The 18,069-nt window shown below is 42.0% G+C and overlaps 1 protein-coding gene, 1 non-coding gene and 1 pseudogene across 2 annotated transcripts; all 3 read right to left on the reverse strand.

Annotated features, from left to right (window-relative positions):
- Window positions 1-1,434: 1,434 nt before the first annotated feature.
- Window positions 1,435-1,507, reverse strand: trnaa-agc (transfer RNA alanine (anticodon AGC)). Its single transcript has one exon. It is a non-coding gene; the product is annotated as a tRNA-Ala (tRNA).
- A 5,994-nt stretch (window positions 1,508-7,501) lies between these two features.
- On the reverse strand, window positions 7,502-12,079 carry LOC134321630 (serine/threonine-protein kinase pim-1-like; annotated as a pseudogene).
- A 1,507-nt stretch (window positions 12,080-13,586) lies between these two features.
- LOC134321631 (aurora kinase-like) lies at window positions 13,587-17,859 on the reverse strand. The gene is made up of 14 exons (XM_063003432.1): window positions 17,636-17,859; window positions 17,317-17,368; window positions 17,032-17,129; window positions 16,554-16,789; window positions 16,275-16,355; window positions 16,021-16,119; window positions 15,790-15,852; window positions 15,558-15,652; window positions 15,312-15,362; window positions 14,727-15,120; window positions 14,474-14,686; window positions 14,250-14,362; window positions 13,977-14,010; window positions 13,587-13,684 (listed from the first exon to the last, which is right to left on the reverse strand). The coding sequence occupies exons 1-12, from the start codon at window positions 17,857-17,859 to the stop codon at window positions 14,256-14,258; spliced, it is 1,713 nt and encodes a 570-aa protein (XP_062859502.1). The 3' UTR covers window positions 13,587-13,684; window positions 13,977-14,010; window positions 14,250-14,255.
- Between the last annotated feature and the right edge of the window lie 210 nt (window positions 17,860-18,069).

Genomic DNA, 18,069 nt, shown 5'->3' on the forward strand with positions numbered 1-18,069 from the left:
AGACATACAAGACCATTGATAATCTCCCTTGGGGTCAAGATCTCATCCCGTGGGGTCAAAATGATCATGAGAACGGTGAGCAAAAATCCCAGAACTACACGGAGGGACCTGATGAATGACCTGCAGAGAGCTGGGACCAAAGTAAAAAGGCTACCATCAGTAACACACTACGCCGAGAGGGACTCAAATCCTGCAGTGCCAGGCATGTCCCCCTGCTTAAGCCAGTACATGTCCAGACCCGTCTGAAGTTTGCCAGAGAGCATATGGATGATCCAGAAGAGGATTGGGAGAATATCATGTGGTCAGATGAAACCAAAATGGAACTTTTTGGTAAAAACTCAACTCGTCATGTTTGGAGGAAGAAGAAGAACCCAAGAACACCATACCTACTGTGAAGCATGGGGGTGGAAACATCATGCTTTGGGGCTGTTTTTCTGCAAAGGGGACAGGACGACTGATCCGTGTTAAGGGAAGAATGAACGGGGCCATGTATCGTGAGATTTTAAGCCAAAACCTCCTTCCATCAGTGAGAGCATTGAAGATGGAACGTGGCTGGGTCTTCCAGCATGACAATGATCCCAAACACACCGCTCGGGCAACGAAGGAGTGGCTCCGTAAAAAGCATTTCAAGGTCCTGGAGTGGCCTAGCCAGTCTCCAGACCTCAACCCCATAGAAAATTTGTGGAGCCCGTGTTGCCCAGCGACAGCCCCAAAACATCACTGCTCTAGAGGAGATCTGCATGGAGGAATGGGCCAAAATACCAGCTACAGTGTGTGCAAACCTGGTGAAGACTTACAGGAAACGTTTGACCTCTGTCATTGCCAACAAAGGTTATGTTACAAAGTATTGAGTTGAACTTTTGTTATTGACCAAATACTTATTTTCCACCATAATTTACAAATAAATTCTTTAAAAATCCTACAATGTGATTTCCTGGATTTTTTTTCTCATTTTGTCTCTCATAGTTGAAGTGTACCTATAATGAAAATTACAGACCTCTCTCATCTTTCTAAGTAGGAGAACCTGCACAATCAGTGGCTGACTAAATACTTTTTGACCCCACTGTATATATAGGGTAATTGAAGTTTTTTCAGTTTAAATAAGAGTATAGCTTAAATATAAAATAACCGTAAGTTCTGATAAGTAGTGTCCCTTTTAAATCCTTACATTACCACAAAGAAAGAGATTTCTTAAACAAATAAAAGAAGTCAGGGAGCGCTTTCCAAATACAGCCAGGGTTGCTAGGGGGCGCTACATTTTAAATGTCAATTTAAACAAGTCAAAAAAGGTTTTAAACCAAACGATTTGAGTAAAAATAGAGCATAACTGTCACTGTAGAACTTACAGACTGACCTAATGTTTGATGCAGCATTTCAGTGAGCAACGACTTTCATGTTATGTGTTGCCTTTAAGTGATCATAATGTTTCGGCATTGGAGAATGTGGGCATCGATCCCACTACCTCTCGCATGCTAAGCGAGCGCTCTACCATTTGAGCTAATTCCCCTTACACAGAACCATCCTTTAGGATTTGTAAATTGAAATATACTAACAGAGTGTTGATGCTGCATTATAAAGTGAGGGTGCAACGTGTTTAAGCTCACGTACTCTTTTCTGTATTACGCGTTGTTTTTAAACCATCACAGACTCAGTTTATTTAAAACGTTGATCTTAGCCTTTAGGACGAACAATGTGAGGTCTTTTTTGAAGTGCATTTTTCTTTGATTTTGTTGGACCTGTAGGAGATTGTCCTGTTCTTGTTGCAGCTCTGCTGGAGGGTTATTTTCTTGGTGTTTGTGGTGGTGGTGGTGGTCTTTGTTCCCATTTTGGTTTATTTAGTATATGATGTACTTTACATCCATTTAAATAATGTGAACATTTCCATTTTTGTCATAAAATACTGCTGTAACAATGTAAATGGACGCTGAATAAACATACTTAAATGGATATTTAAGTATTTAAGTACATATTTAAAAGGATGTAAAGTACATCATATACTAAATAAACCAAAATGGGAACAAAGACCCCACCACCACCACCACCACAAACACCAACAAAATAACCCTCCAGCAGAGCTGCAACAATAAACAGAGCAAGATCAGGATGAATACATGATTCAGTTTCTCAGATTTTCAGTGATCAAAAGCCTGGGTCCTGGCATCCACGTGGATGTTACTTTGACACGTACCACCTACCTCAGCATTGTTGCAGACCATGTACACCCTTTGATGAAAACTGTATTCCCTGATGGTTGTGTCCTCTAAAGAAGTAGGTTTGTTTAAATCATGAGCTGTCAGAAGTGGGATTCGAACCCATAAACTGCTTAATCTTTTCACATTATCATGTATTGTAAATGTACTGACTGTAACCCATTTGCTGCACTGTACACTTTGTCACTAGGCTGTAAACCAAAAATCAGTAGAAAGGGAGCCCCATATGAGATCTCCAACTGACCAAATAATGATTTTGGGTGGATCATTGTTAAGTGCTCTTTTCTCTAGTCTGAGTGTATTAGGTACAGCCTTCTTGTTGGGTTTTTAACTGACTGGATTATTTATTAAGATTAATAATTATTCATTAAGAACTCAAACCCTGTTTGTGCTCGTTGTAGGCTATTCAATTGTCCACTAGATGACATAATATGAATACAGTTAGAAAGTAAAACGATGTCTGTTTCGAGCAAAGTTTCATCGCATGCTGACCTGTGTGGAATACAACTGATGTATGTAGCACTAAGAAGTGTTTCTTAAGGGTTCTTTTAGGTGTTCTTGGTAGAACTGTTTCTACTTGAAGAACCATTTAGGATAATTTAAGGTTCTTTGCTAACTCAATTTGATTTTTATAGATTTTTTTTATTTTGCCACATATAAATGCACATAACATTTTAATGAAAAGCAACGCATAATATAGAAAAGAGTACGTGAGCTTAAACATGTTGCACTCACTTTATAATGCAGCATTAACACTCTGTTAGTACATTACAATTTACAAAGGGTAAAGGAAAGTTTTGTGTAAGGGGAATTAGCTCAAATGGTAGAGCGCTCGCTTAGACATTTCTGTAATTTCTACAGTTATTAACCACATACCACACAGTAAAATACTGTAAATAGTTTTTACAGTACATAACAGTATTTTCCACTGCATCATGACAATTTTGCCTGATGCCAAATACTGAATACAGAGATTTACTGTATTTTTTACATTGAGGTAAATTACTGTAATTACCTTTGGCGCCAAACAATTTTATTGACAAGATTCAACCTAATTTTCAGCTGTGAGAGTTTTAAACTGACATTGTTTGCCTAACGGTTCAGCTTCGGAACCACCACATTATCTCAGGTTTTGCGGGAAGGAGTTTAGGAGAGGCGCGCACACAGAAACAGTTTGGCTATGATGGATGGAGCCGCAGTGGAGCAGCAGAGGTGCTGACCCTCGAAGAGGATTTTTTACACCAAAACTGGGAACCAGCAATAAATAAAGGTAAAGAGTCTACGACAGTTAGGACAATAAATTAACACTAGTCACGGTTATCGGGTCTGTTGTGCACTATAGGAGCGTTAGCATTAGTTGTCGGCAACTTTTTTCCAAAGTAAAACAAGTAAACGTTCCATTTTACAAATGTCTGAGTTTTATGTTTAAAAGCTAAGTTAGTCAGGTTAGGTGAAATTTATGACACGACAGCGCTAGCATAGTAGCTAATCTCCTGCGACGCTGTAAACTGTGACATCGTTTAACAGTCGCCACAGGATCCTTACAAAACATTGTATTTTTTAGAAAGATTAGATTTATTTTGAGGATACTGTATTGAATTGCATAGAAGTGTTAAAGATGATCTTTCTGTGATTACAGGTGAACAATGCTGAATGGATTGTTAAGGGGAAAGAACAAAGCAGGTTGCAGGTTAAGAAGTGGTTTACCTCGCTGCGTTTGCTACCCAGGATCTACCTAGGAACACGCTTCATTTCATGTTCAGTCGGGTATGTGAGTCGACAGTGTTGAGTGGAGTTTTATACCAAAACTACTGTGTTTCTGTAACCCTGCATTTCTGAAGCTCTTGTGTTATTTCTAATGTAACTTTATCTAGATTCATTGTTTATTGTTGTACTATGCATTCAATACTGAATAATTTAACAGTAAAAGTGTTTTTCTGTAATATGAATTAACATGAATTTTGTACATGTTAAGTTAATGCACATTGTGTTATTTTAAATGTGTTGTTTTAAATGTATGTTGAAAGTTGCATGGATTAAAGTAAGAATGTTTTTAAGGAAATTCTGTACTTGTACACGTTTTTGTTGAAAGTTTTTTAAGCATTTGCAGTGATTTAAATAAAGAATTTGATATGTTGCAATAATTGTCTGTGTGGATTAAATAACAGTATTGCGTAAGTTGTGAGTATGCGGTCGTGACTTTCCTGAAGCTCCAGCCCCATTTCTGTCTCTTGACTGAGGAGAGAATAGAAACCTTCGAAGCACGGCATACAAAAGGACAGTGCCGTGATCCAGATCCGAACCGGGGTTGCTGCGGCCACAACGCGGAGTACTAACCACTATACGATCACGGCTTACCAGCAGTCTGCCACTGGTGGCTCACATTGGCTGCCCCCGATAGACTGCAGTCATAGTTCCAACAGAACAATGTGCTTGAGCTGCAGCAACAAGGCGCCGAAGAAGTAATAGGCAAAGTTTTGCTCAAGTCCAATTCCCATACCGGGAGTCGAACCCAGGCCGCCTGGGTAAAAAACAGGAATACTGACTGATAGACCATATGGGAAACTGCAAGGCTCAGTGTCGGCTGGTGCCAGCATCAGCCACTTCTTTCCGCTCTGACAAGTCTTTGTCACCTTGACAAGACCTGCATTGTTGGACCTGGGGTACAGAGAATGTGCAACGTAAGTAAGGAGTTAGAGAGACAAAAAAAAAGGCATAAGGTAACCGAACAGCTGAACTGTTTTCTCCAGAGTTTTTTGGTCTATTGTATTAAATTGTGACATAATAGTCATGTTATTTCTAGGTGTCTGTAGGGGCGGCATGGTTTCATCGTTTGACTGAGTGGCGTTGATGGTCAGTCTAATAGTTTTTATTTTTTCACAGAAGAAATGAGCAAATTCATTACATTTCTCTGTGGACAGAAGTTCTGGCGTGATCTGGGAGGATTTGTAAGCTTGTCGACCACGTTGAATAGAGTGCGGGTGTTGTTGATGTTCCTGTTAATGATCTTAGAGAAGTGCAGCTGTCTAGCCCTGCCTAACTCCGAGTTAAAACTACAAAGGCTTTGCTTATAGAGATCATAGTGGATTTGAAGTTTAGTTTTCCTCCACTTACGTTCAGCTCTCCTGCATTCTCTTTTCAGAGCTATTACCATCATTGTGTTACGCCATGGTGCTTTCTGTTTGCTCAACGTTTTCATGACTTTTACCGGGGCAACCACATCCATGACAGTCAATATTTTCACGTTAAAGTTATCCAGGAGTTCATCAACTGACTCTGCAATTAAAGTTGGTGATATAGCTATGGCCTCCATAAACTGAGAACTAGTACTTTCATTTATGCACCTTTTCTTAACAGAAACAGTGCTAGTTTGAGCATCTGAAGTGATCAGCATTTCAAAGAAGACACAAAAATGATCAGAGAGGGCTAAGTCATTGACCATAACAGAAGAAATGATTAGACCTTTAGTAATAACTAGATCCAGAGTGTGCCCTCGAGTATGTGTAGGCCCTTTCTCATGTTGCAATAGACCAAACGTGTCAAAAAGTCCAAGAAGTTCTTTGGTGTTATTGTCCTTGTTAGTATCTAAGTGGATGTTACAATCCCCAGTTATGATGAAAAAGCTGTACTCAGTGGAGATAACTGACAGTAGTTCAGTAAATTCATCTATAAAATGTGCAGAGTACCTTGGAGTTTTATAAATGGTTAAAAATAAAATTTTGGGAGTACCCTTCAAAATAAAAAATACATAAAATTGCCAAGCACAGTCTCTTTGCACTGGAATACATCTTTAAATAAGGCAGCTACTCCTTCACCTTTCCTACCACTTCGACACACATTCATAGAACTGAAGTTTGCTGGTGCTGTTTCGTTAAGAACAGTGGCACTGCTGCCTTCTGCTAACCATGTTTCAGTTAGAAACAGAAAATCTAAACTGTAAGATAGAATTATGTCATTCACTAAAAATGATTTGTTGGCTAGATATCTAATATTAAGCAGAGCTAGCTTTAAAGGAACCACAGGAGCCCCTGAGGCAGCCCAAGGTTGTCGTGGTACAGGTAAGAGGTTAGACTGGTTGGTGCCCTGGGCTTTTTGGGTGAAACCTGTGGACTGGCTGAGATGGAGTGTGAGAATTTAGTCCCAACACACACCAGTTTCTCCATTTTCTCTGTGAAATCCATATGTGGAGGTGATGTTGTTGAGAGAGAGAAGTTGGAGGATGACTGTGATGTCTCTGCTGTTGACTGCTGTGTCACTGCCTGATGATGAAGGTCGTAATAGCTTTCGTCAAGAGTCAGAAACTCAGCCTGAGCTGTGTTCTCCAGTGATGGGGATTGTATGTTTGATGGTCCTTCATGGTTAAAGGCAGGTGAGGGAGGTTGAGGATGCACGTATTGTGTCGAGTCAGTCCAAGAAGCAGATGGGTGGCGAAGAGCAAAATGGAGGTTGTCCTTTAGTGCCTTCACTCCAGTCTTGCTTAGGTGGGTGCCATCTGTGTAAAAAAATTCTCTGCGCCCCCAGAATAGATTAAAATTGTCAATATAATCCATACCTTTCAAACTGCAGGTTCTGCTTAGCCACGTGTTGAGGTTGAGTAGCCGTGAAAACATATTAGATCCTCGGGCTGGGAGAGGTCCACTGATGAACTTCTGAGCAGTCAGCTTCTCAAGTGTATTGAACAGTTCAGTGAAGTTGTTCTTTAAGATTTCTGACTCCTCTCTGCGGATGTCACTTCTGCCCACGTGCAGAATAATTCGGTCGATCGCTCCATGCTGGGAGAGAATGTTGGGAAGTTCCTCATTTAATTCCGAGACAGTCACATTCGGGAGACAGCATGTTAGCATTGATCTGCTGCCTATATTCTTAATGTCCACAAAATGTTTCTGATCTCCAAATCACTCCTGTTGTGTTTTCTGGTGTTCATGCTCTCAGATTACTTTGACATTACATGAAAGCAAACAGTGGACGGTTTTGTTCATACACATTTAGTCATTGCTTAGTCTCCGATATGCTCACCCATGATCCGTCTGCTACAAACCCATACAGGTGCCTGTAGAGTAAAGAAAAGGGAAAAAAAACAGTTTGACATGAGGAATTGTTGTTATAGCTATAAAAAATTTATGATTGTATTTGGTTAAAAGTTCTTTACACACCAATTACTAACCTAGTGTCTTTGATGTTATTAGCAAAATGCAACGATGATTCATTGCAACATGTGATCTGGCCTATATGCTAACACAGACTCTTAGGTCCATTTAGGTCTATCCTTATGTGTTCTGACTGACCTGGACTTAGTTCCTAAGGATCTCTGAAAACCAGTTGTGCTCCAGGATCATCTCGAGGCTGGGTCGCTTATTCGGATCCTTGGCCAGGCAGCGTCTTATCAGATGACAGCAGGCTGTGCGTGCAGTGATCGGGTCGTTACAATATTGTAATAGAAACTATTTAACATCACTTTAAAAAAAAAACGATAAGAGACATGCTTCTTATGTTTCTGCATTTTCTTACCCTTAGACACACCAGCTTTGAAGATCAGATGTCCAGCAGCGATCTCCCTCTCATTCCAGAATGGCAGCTCTCCACACACTAAAACAAACAAAAGGACGCCCAGGCTCCACACCGTTGCAGCGCAACCATGATACCTACCTTCCTCGATCCATTCAGGTGGGGCGTATAGTATGGTGCCTGAATAAAAGTGCGAGAAACGGTTCACACACACGGCTTTCCTATGCGATCGCTGTCATCTGTGTTTCATAGCTACTGACCTCCGAGGTACAATTACCTGCAAAACGTCTGTAGGGGGTCGACTTGAGCAAGTCCCCACAGCCAAAGTCTATGAGCTTGACCTCTAACGTGTCGAAACTGACCAGAAGGTTCTGCTCCTTGATATCCCGATGGAGAACCCCGCGATCACGGCAATGACGGGCGGCGAGAACCACCTGCCACATGATGACCTGAGCCAGACGTTCGGGAAGTGAGCCGTTCCTGCGGTATTCGAAGAGGTCCATGCAGCGGGCGGGTCGCTCCAGGATCAAGACGTAGCACTCGGGCATGTCGAACCATTCCAGGAGCTCCAGGACGTGTTCGCAGCGAGGTGGCTCGCATCAACGCCACCTCTACAGGGAGACCGTTCTTCTCACCAGGCTAACATTTGAGCAGACATGGTTAGCATGGGGTTGGAATCGATAGTCAATAGGCAGAGTGGCGGTTACATTCGATGCTATTTTGCATTTTAATGCATCATGTCATTTATAAAATAAGGTTTTTTTTTTAATGGCTGTTGCATCTTTGCAATATTTCACAAGTGAAACAAATGTAACTCACAATGGTGATGAATCTGTCACAGCCACTCTTCAGCACAATCTTAATAGCAACCTATTAAAACATGCAAAACAAAACTATTAAAATCAGGAACGAATATTAAGGGAACGTACTTTTGGCAAACAGTAACCAAAAGGGCCGTTCGCTTTTTAACTCCAAGTTTGATGACATGCGTAGTCATTGTGGATCTTAAGATCAAAGCAGCTTTGTAATGATCGACAATTCTCGTGTCACTCTGAGCAGAGCCGAGTAAATATCTCACCTGTTTTCCATCGGCCTTACGAAGTCCTGCAAACACAGAACCGCAGCCTCCTTTCCCCAGAAGCTTTCCGACTCCGTACAGGCTATCGAAGCACTCTGTAAAACAGGACGTGTTGTTAATCTGATAGAAACTTTTCAGTAAAAGTAAAAAACTCAATAAAAAACTCACGAGCAGCATGATTTAAGCTCTAGAAAATATTTGTTCTATGAAAGGTGTGAGGCTGGACAGACCTTTGGAAGGAGCGCTGCCTCTCTGGACCGAGTGCTTTCCTGTAGTCGTGCTCTTCTCACCAGCTGTTGTTCACACAAATGTCATTTAATCGCTGTTATTAAATGATCTCTAACACATCAGATGTACAACAAGTGTACAGAGCTTTACAGAGTCATACGTTACAAATGTTTTATCATGAAATCATACCAGTTCACAATATCATTGAATGGTTCAGTAAAGCTCTGGCTGACCTGTGTAAATGGAGTCGCTGGAGGAAGTGCTGGTGCTCAGTTCCACCGGGCTCTCTTCGATGTGTGAGGTCCCTCCAACTGTACCTTCAACGCTCTCGACTTAAAAGACGTGTTTTGTGTTAGTATCAGCGTTTTACATCGACTTTCAAACAATCACAGAGTGAGTCTTTCCTAGAAAATTGTTCTAAATCAAACCTGAACTGGATTATTTTCTAAATCACTGCAATCATTCACTCAAAACCTTTCACCTAGTAAATTTAGCTCTGACTAAAAAAATAGTTTTCTAGTCGACTTGCTGTAGTGTGTACTTACCACTGCTCGTTATCTGTATAAAAGACACCTGTCCACAGCCTTAAACAGTCAGACTCCAAACTCAACCATGGCCAAGACCAAAGAGCTGTCGAAGGACACCAGGAAGAAAATTGTAGACCTGCACCAGGCTGGGAAGAGTAAATCTACAATAGGCAAGCAGGTTGGTGTGAATAAATCAACTGTGGGAACAATTGTAAGAAAATGGAAGACATACAAGACCATTGATAATCTCCCTTGGGGTCAAGATCTCATCCCGTGGGGTCAAAATGATCATGAGAACGGTGAGCAAAAATCCCAGAACTACACGGAGGGACCTGATGAATGACCTGCAGAGAGCTGGGACCAAAGTAACAAAGGCTACCATCAGTAACACACTACGCCGAGAGGGACTCAAATCCTGCAGTGCCAGGCGTGTCCCCCTGCTTAAGCCAGTACATGTCCAGGCCCGTCTGAAGTTTGCCAGAGAGCAAATGGATGATCCAGAAGAGGATTGGGAGAATATCATGTGGTCAGATGAAACCAAAATGGAACTTTTTGGTAAAAACTCAACTCGCCGTGTTTGGAGGAAGAAGAAAAACCCAAGAACACCATACCTACTGTGAAGCATGGGGGTGGAAACATCATGCTTTGGGGCTGTTTTTCTGCAAAGGGGACAGGACGACTGATCCATGTTAAGGGAAGAATGAACGGGGCCATGTATTGTGAGATTTTAAGCCAAAACCTCCTTCCATCAGTGAGAGCATTGAAGATGGAACGTGGCTGGGTCTTCCAGCATGACAATTATCCCAAACACACCGCTCGGGAAACGAAGGAGTGGCTCCGTAAAAAGCATTTCAAGGTCCTGGAGTGGCCTAGCCAGTCTCCAGACCTCAACCCCATAGAAAATTTGTGGAGGGAGTTGAAAGTCCGTGTTGCCCAGCGACAGCCCCAAAATATCACTGCTCTAGAGGAGATCTGCATGGAGGAATGGGCCAAAATACCAGCTACAGTGTGTGCAAACCTGGTGAAGACTTACAGGAAACGTTTGACCTCTGTCATTGCCAACAAAGGTTATGTTACAAGGTATTGAGTTGAACTTTTGTTATTGACCAAATACTTATTTTCCACCATAATTTACAAATAAATTATTTAAAAATCCTACCATGTGATTTCCTGGATTTTTTTTTCTCATTTTGTCTCTCATAGTTGAAGTGTAGCTATGATGAAAATTACAGACCTCTCTCATCTTTCTAAGTAGGAGAACTTGCACGATCAGTGGCTGACTAAATACTTTTTGGCCCCACTGTAGCTTTCGTCAAGAGTCAGAAACTCAGCCTGAGCTGTGTTCTCCAGTGATGGGGATTGTATGTTTGATGGTCCTTCTTGGTTGAAGGCAGGTGAGGGAGGTTGAGGATGCACGTATTGTGTCGAGTCAGTCCAAGAAGCAGATGGGTGGCGAAGAGCAAAATGGAGGTTGTCCTTTAGTGCCTTCACTCCAGTCTTTCTTAGGTGGGTGCCATCTGGGTAAAAAAATTCTCTGCGCCCCCAGAATAGATTAAAATTGTCAATATAATCCATACCTTTCAAACTGCAGGTTCTGCTTAGCCACGTGTTGAGGTTGAGTAGCCGTGAAAACATATTAGATCCTCGGGCTGGGAGAGGCCCACTGATGAACTTCTGAGCAGTCAGCTTCTCAAGTGTATTAAACAGTTCAGTGAAGTTGTTCTTTAAGATTTCTGACTCCTCTCTGCGGATGTCACTTCTGCCCACGTGCAGAATAATTCGGTCGATCGCTCCATGCTGGGAGAGAATGTTGGGAAGTTCCTCATTTAATTCCGTGACAGTCACGTTCGGGAGACAGCACGTTCGGGAGACAGCATTGATCTGCTGCCTATATTCTTGATGGCAGAGTCACAGACGATCAGAGTTTTCGGAGCGTTCTCTGCGTCAGGCGAGGGCCTCTGCTTAATTAGCCTCGTGTTTTAGCTAGCCCGCTTTGAGACCCCTTTTATAGTCAGCTTCGCTGGTTTTGATTCGTTACCATTACCACTGGGGATAACCTCGATCAGATTTCTGAGCGGTTCAAAACGATTCAGCAAAGGGATCGGTTTTTGTTGCGACCCTGCTATTTTCCCACGGGGTGCAATTGTGCTAGCTTTTGGAATAGTTTTAGCTTTCCGAGCCCATGATGAACAGTCTGGCATGGAAGACATTAAGACAGCCACCTGCTGCTTTTGTGCTTTTGGTTTTGCTCCAAGTTTGTGCCACCGACTTATTCTCTCACATGGCTCGTTTCTGTTCCCCTGTTTTGATTGACTTCTGTCAAGCTTCGGGAAGTCTGTTAAGCTGTCTAGCCTTAGTTTAGCTGGTTGTTCTGTGTTAGATTTTGACTCACCCTCGAGTGATCTGAAACCATTTCTCCTACCCGTTCCAGGTAGGATTGTGAGCATTTTTGTCTCCAGCACAGCAATTTTCCATAGGAGTCTGTAGCAGTTGGAGCAGCACGAAGAACCCGCTGTAGTGATAGGAGCCATGGTAGTCCTGATAACTGTGCCCGAGTTTAGTCTGACGGCTAGTGGAAAACTCCGTTAACTAAATGTCTAGTTTAATGTATTTCTGTATTGTATTTCTGTAATTCTGTGCCTTTCCAGCCGATCTATTGTCGGTGTCTGCTGATTGAGCTCTATATTTTAGAAATAAAAGATAAAAAATGACTAAAATAACTAAAAACTAAAAGCAAGCAGAGAGCAGACAGAAAGCGTGCAGCCAGAGCGAGCGTCAAAATGACTTTTTCAGACCCAGCAACACCTTTAGACACAACCTGCTTTATCCCAAGGACTTCACACCAATTGGTCAGCCACCTATAAAGCATGTCCCTCGTAGTCAGTTTAACCCCAATTCACACCTGGCAGGGTGGGGCAACGACTCTCAAATGAGTCACACCTTACTTTCCTTGATTTAACTTGAATTATTTTTTTTTCAATATTTTCATTATTCATTGATAAAGATTTCAGTTTATAATATTTTATCACTTATGTGACGAGTTGCTTGTTCATTTCTTTTTCTGTTGTTTAGCCTGTACAGAACCATGAGAGATCTTTGGACAGACATAAGTAGTGCCAGTTCTAAACAACAGTGATGTGCTGGGGAGTTGCACAGTCTTCTATTAAAAACATGGAAGTGTTCCTGTTGATGACCACTGGACTACAGTTTATGGGATCAGTGCCTTTATGTTGTGTTTTAAACATTTGTTGTTGAAATGTCAGAACATGTCATGTAACATGTTTTAATGAACGAAATCAGTTTTGAAAAAGCTTTTTGTTACATGACATTAGACCCTCTGGTTTAAATAAAGTACTTTAGTGATTTAGTGAGTGAAGTCTGGTTTTCTGGAATGTTGCTGGGCAAAATGTGTCTAATTGTAAAGGGTCATTTTGATCATTTTTTATATCCATACGTTCTCAGCTGTACAAAACTACAGCTGCAGGAAAAGGTCATTCCAAACTTGTTTAGGATTCATCTACATTTCTGCATCAATTCTTTATAAAATGTGCTCTCCTGTGTTGTGCAGGTCATAAAGTGGGTAAAGAAAATACACACGCCAGTACAAACACAGTTTTATTCAATATTTTATTCAATTATCTCTTGTCTCATACACCACCACAGAGAAGGTCAAAGTGCTTTCTGGACGACAGACGTGGTCGTTGATCTGTAAAGACGCAAAACAATGTACTGACCGTTAAATTACCATCAACTTCAATCAAGGCCCAATACACATGTGTTAAAAGTCTGCAGGATCCATTCCCAGACACCCACCGTAGATTGTTGTGGTGACTCAAAGTCATTTCATCTTCTGCCAGGTATCAAGGTGCTTAGGCCCAAATCTGATCTGGTTGCTTCTTCCAGTAGGTTAGACTTGTTCATTGATGGGGCTTTCTATAAGGCAATTACCCAGAACACACACACACACCCATATCAATCATTGATGTTTAAATTATGTTAAACTCCTAACTGGCTAAACCACTTTCTCCCAGCACTCACCTTTCTGATCTGGCGTGGTATGTACACGGTGCTGAGGAATGGAGGTGATCTGAACCTCAGCTAAAAACCTCTGGATGTGTTCTTGTAGCAGACCTGTGCTGTGGTGGTGAAAACATAATGTGAGATTGATTTCCATCATGTGTTAAGGGGATGTTAAGCTAATAATTATCTAAGGGGGGGAAACGGATGAAAAGCAGCTTGAAAAACTTCAGTATTATTCAGTCGACTGACTCGTCAAGCTGATCCACAAAATTTTGCTGATCTCCAAATCACTCCTGTTGTGTTTTCTGGTGTTCATGCTCTCAGATTACTTTGACATTACATGAAAGCAAACAGTGGACGGTTTTGTTCATACACATTTAGTCATTGCTTAGTCTCCGATATGCTCACCCATGATCCGTCTGCTACAAACCCATACAGGTGCCTGTAGAGTAAAGAAAAGGGAAAAAAAACAGTTTGACATGAGGAATTGTTGTTATAGCTATAAAAAAATTATGATTGTATTTGGTTAAAAGTTCTTTACACACCAATTACTAACCTAGTGTCTTTGATGTTATTAGCAAAATGCAACGATGATTCATTGCAACATGTGATCTGGCCTATATGCTAATACAGACTCTTAGCTAAATCCATTTAGGTCTATCCTTATGTGTTCTGACTGACCTGGACTTAGTTCCCAAGGATCTCTGAAAACCAGTTGTGCTCCAGGATCATCTCGAGGCTGGGTCGCTCATTCGGATCCTTGGCCAGGCAGCGTCTTATCAGATGACGGCAGGCTGTGCGTGCAGTGATCGGGTCGTTACAATATTGTAATAGAAACTATTTAACATCACTTAAAAAAAAAAAACGATAAGAGACATGCTTCTTATGTTTCTGCATTTTCTTACCCTTAGACACACCAGCTTTGAAGATCAAGTGTCCAGCAGCGATCTCCCTCTCATTCCAGAATGGCAGCTCTCCACACACTAAAACAAACAAAAGGACGCCCAGGCTCCACACCGTTGCAGCACAACCATGATACTTACCTTCCTCGATCCATTCAGGTGGGGCGTATAGTATGGTGCCTGAATAAAAGTGCGAGAAACGGTTCACACACACGGCTTTCCTATGCGATCGCTGTCATCTGTGTTTCATAGCTACTGACCTCCGAGGTACAATTACCTGCAAAACGTCTGTAGGGTGTCGACTTGAGCAAGTCCCCACAGCCAAAGTCTATGAGCTTGACCTCTAACGTGTCGAAACTGACCAGAAGGTTCTGCTCCTTGATATCCCGATGGAGAACGCCGCGATCACGGCAGTGACGGGCGGCGAGAACCACCTGCCACATGATGACCTGAGCCAGACGTTCGGGAAGTGAGCCGTTCCTGCGGTATTCGAAGAGGTCCATGCAGCGGGCGGGTTGCTCCAGGATCAAGACGTAGCACTCGGGCATGTCGAACCATTCCAGGAGCTCCAGGACGTGTTCGCAGCGAGGTGGCTCAGACACCATCAGCATCAACGCCACCTCTACAGGGAGACCGTTCTTCTCACCAGGCTAATATTTGAGCAGACATGGTTAACATGGGGTTGGAATCGATAGTCAATAGGCAGAGTGGCGGTTACATTCGATGCTATTTTGCATTTTAATGCATCATGTCATTTATAAGATTGATTTATTATTATATTATATTTTATATGGCTGTTGCATCTTTGCAATATTTCACAAGTGAAACAAATGTTACTTACAATGGTGATGAATCTGTCACAGCCACTCTTCAGCACAATCTTAATAGCAACCTATTAAAACATGCAAAACAAAACTATTAAAATCAGGAACGAATATTACGGACCAACAGTAACCAAAAGGGCCGTTCGCTTTTTAACTACAAGTTTGATGACATGCGTAGTCAATGTGGATCTTAAGATCAAAGCAGCTTTGTAATGATCGACAATTCTCGTGTCACTCTGAGCCGAGCCGAGTAAATATCTCACCTGTTTTCCATCGGCCTTACGAAGTCCTGCAAACACAGAACCGCAGCCTCCTTTGCCCAGAAGCTTTCCGACTCCGTACAGGCTATCGAAGCACTCTGTAAAACAGGACGTGTTGTTAATCTGATAGAAACTCCTCAGTAAAAGTAAAAAACTCAATAAAAAAAACTCACGAGCAGCATGATTTAAGCTCTAGAAAATATTTGTTCTATGAAAGGTGTGAGGCTGGACAGACCTTTGGAAGGAGCGCTGCCTCTCTGGACCGAGTGCTTTCCTGTAGTCGTGCTCTTCTCACCAGCTGTTGTTCACACAAATGTAATTTAATCGCTGTCAGTAAATGATCTCTAACACATCAGATGTACAACAAGTGTACAGAGCTTTACAGAGTCATACGTTACAAATGTTTTATCATTAAATCTTACCAGTTCACAATATCATTGAATGGTTCAGTAAAGCTCTGGCTGACCTGTGTGGATGAAGTTGCTGGAGGAAGTGCTGGTGCTCAGTTCCACCGGGCTCTCTTCGATGTGTGAGGTCCCTCCAACTGTACCGTAAATGCTCTCGACTTAAAAGACGTGTTTTGTGTTAGTATCAGCGTTTTACATCAACTGGATTCTTTTCTAAATCACTGCACTCATTCACTCAAAACCTTTCACCTAGTAAATTTAGCTCTGAATAAAAAAATGGTTTTCTAGTCGACTTGCTGTAGTGTGTACTTACCACTGCTCGCTAGAGAAGCATCAGAGAGGGAATCCAACACAGCAGCCGATTCCAGCACAATTTCACCAAGACTCAGCTCAGCTATACAGAGGCAAGGTCAGAAGTGGATGGTCAAGGGTACGAGGTTTGGAATGGAGCAGTTATCAATCATAAAGAGTAGGAGAGTGGAAATGGAATGTGTCTGCATCCATTCAAATGTTGATTTTGGCCATTTTAAACTGGTTTGCTTTATACTTGATGGAATCGAGTGTTCTTGTTAGACTGGAGTTTCAAACTCACCTGAGGTTCCAGAAGTGGATGGTGGACGTAGCGAGTCTCTCTCTGTGTGTTGGGATCCTCGTGATTCAGAGGAGCTACTGGATCCTTCCTGTTTTGGGCTCAAATCCACCACCTCATTTGATTGGGAAGTGATGGAGTCGCCTGTTCTGTCACCATCGGTGTTAGCAACCATGTTCTGAATGGTTCTGATCCAAGCCTCTCTATTCTCCTCTGAATCGGCCTGCAATACCCAGATCCTACACACACACACACACACACACACACATACACACACCCTAAACATGGCATGAATCTACAGCACAACAAAGTGCTTATTCCACTCCGGTTTTCATGTCATTTCTATTAGAAAGAGAGTAAAATTTTCCTTTTTTAATTCTTCATCTTTGTATAGCAGAACTGTTGCACGTCCACGCCCTTCAGAGTGTCATAAATAAAGAAATCAAATGAATTTTCATGCCTGATGATACACTGGACTTACTTTGTAGGTGAAACCACCTGGAAGCAGCAACGGCGTCCGATGCTCTTGTAGTGTTTGGCCGTGCACAGGCGTAAATCAGCTATGACCACCATGATATTCTGCTGGGGGCACAAAAGGTTTCTCAAACATTTCTTTACCTCTAATGTTCCAGCAAAAACAACTCAAACTTTAGCAAACAAGTCCTTAAAAGTGATTGTTTAGGAACAGTTGCTCCTTTTTATGTTGATTTTGCAGTAGGCCACTATTGCTACTGATTTTACTTTAGACAAAGGACACGTGACTAACCCCGGATTTCTTCTTGTACATAAGGTGGTTGTTCTGAATCAGGAACCAGCGCCTGAAGGAAAGAAACAGAAACAAAAGGAATCATAGAAATAAAACAACTGCATAGCACTGAAATTCTGCAGGGTTTCACTTGTAAATGAACTTTATATTAAATCATGTTGAATCGTCGTGTATTCTGATTTAACATGCCGTTGATCAGTCAGAGTCAGTAAAATGTACAATATTTAGGAAACGATTGCTATGATGATTAGAGGGGTTTAATTTGCCATTCATTTCTACCTAAATGATTACTCATCGTGTGTTCTAGCTCTCTACAGACCTGTTCCATGTTTTAAAGACATTACTGGCCCTCTTGAACAAGTATCCCTCCATAACTGTCTGGTTCTCTGCGTCCACACTGCCCTCCGGTTCGGTCTCGACACCACAGACGTCCTGAAAAGACGTCTGAGAACGAACTCGACCGAACGGCCAGCACAGACTACGCCAAAAGCGTCGCATTAGAGAAGGATGGTCGGTAGCACGTCTCTCCTGTTCAGCAGCCATCATGAGAAATGATGTACAAACACTGAAGGTTCAACTAAACTGAGCTCTCATAGAACACTCAGTGTCATCACAATGATGTCACAAAGGCAGAAGGTCTCAGTGCTGCAGCGCTGCAGGTGATGGTGTACATTTAAATTTCACCATTTGTTTATTTTTCATTATTTTACTCAAATGATTTTAACACCCCCCCCCCCCCCCCCCCACACCTAA

Source organism: Trichomycterus rosablanca, chromosome 10 (genome assembly GCF_030014385.1).
Source record: "Trichomycterus rosablanca isolate fTriRos1 chromosome 10, fTriRos1.hap1, whole genome shotgun sequence".
Classification (NCBI taxonomy): Eukaryota; Metazoa; Chordata; class Actinopteri; order Siluriformes; family Trichomycteridae; genus Trichomycterus; species Trichomycterus rosablanca.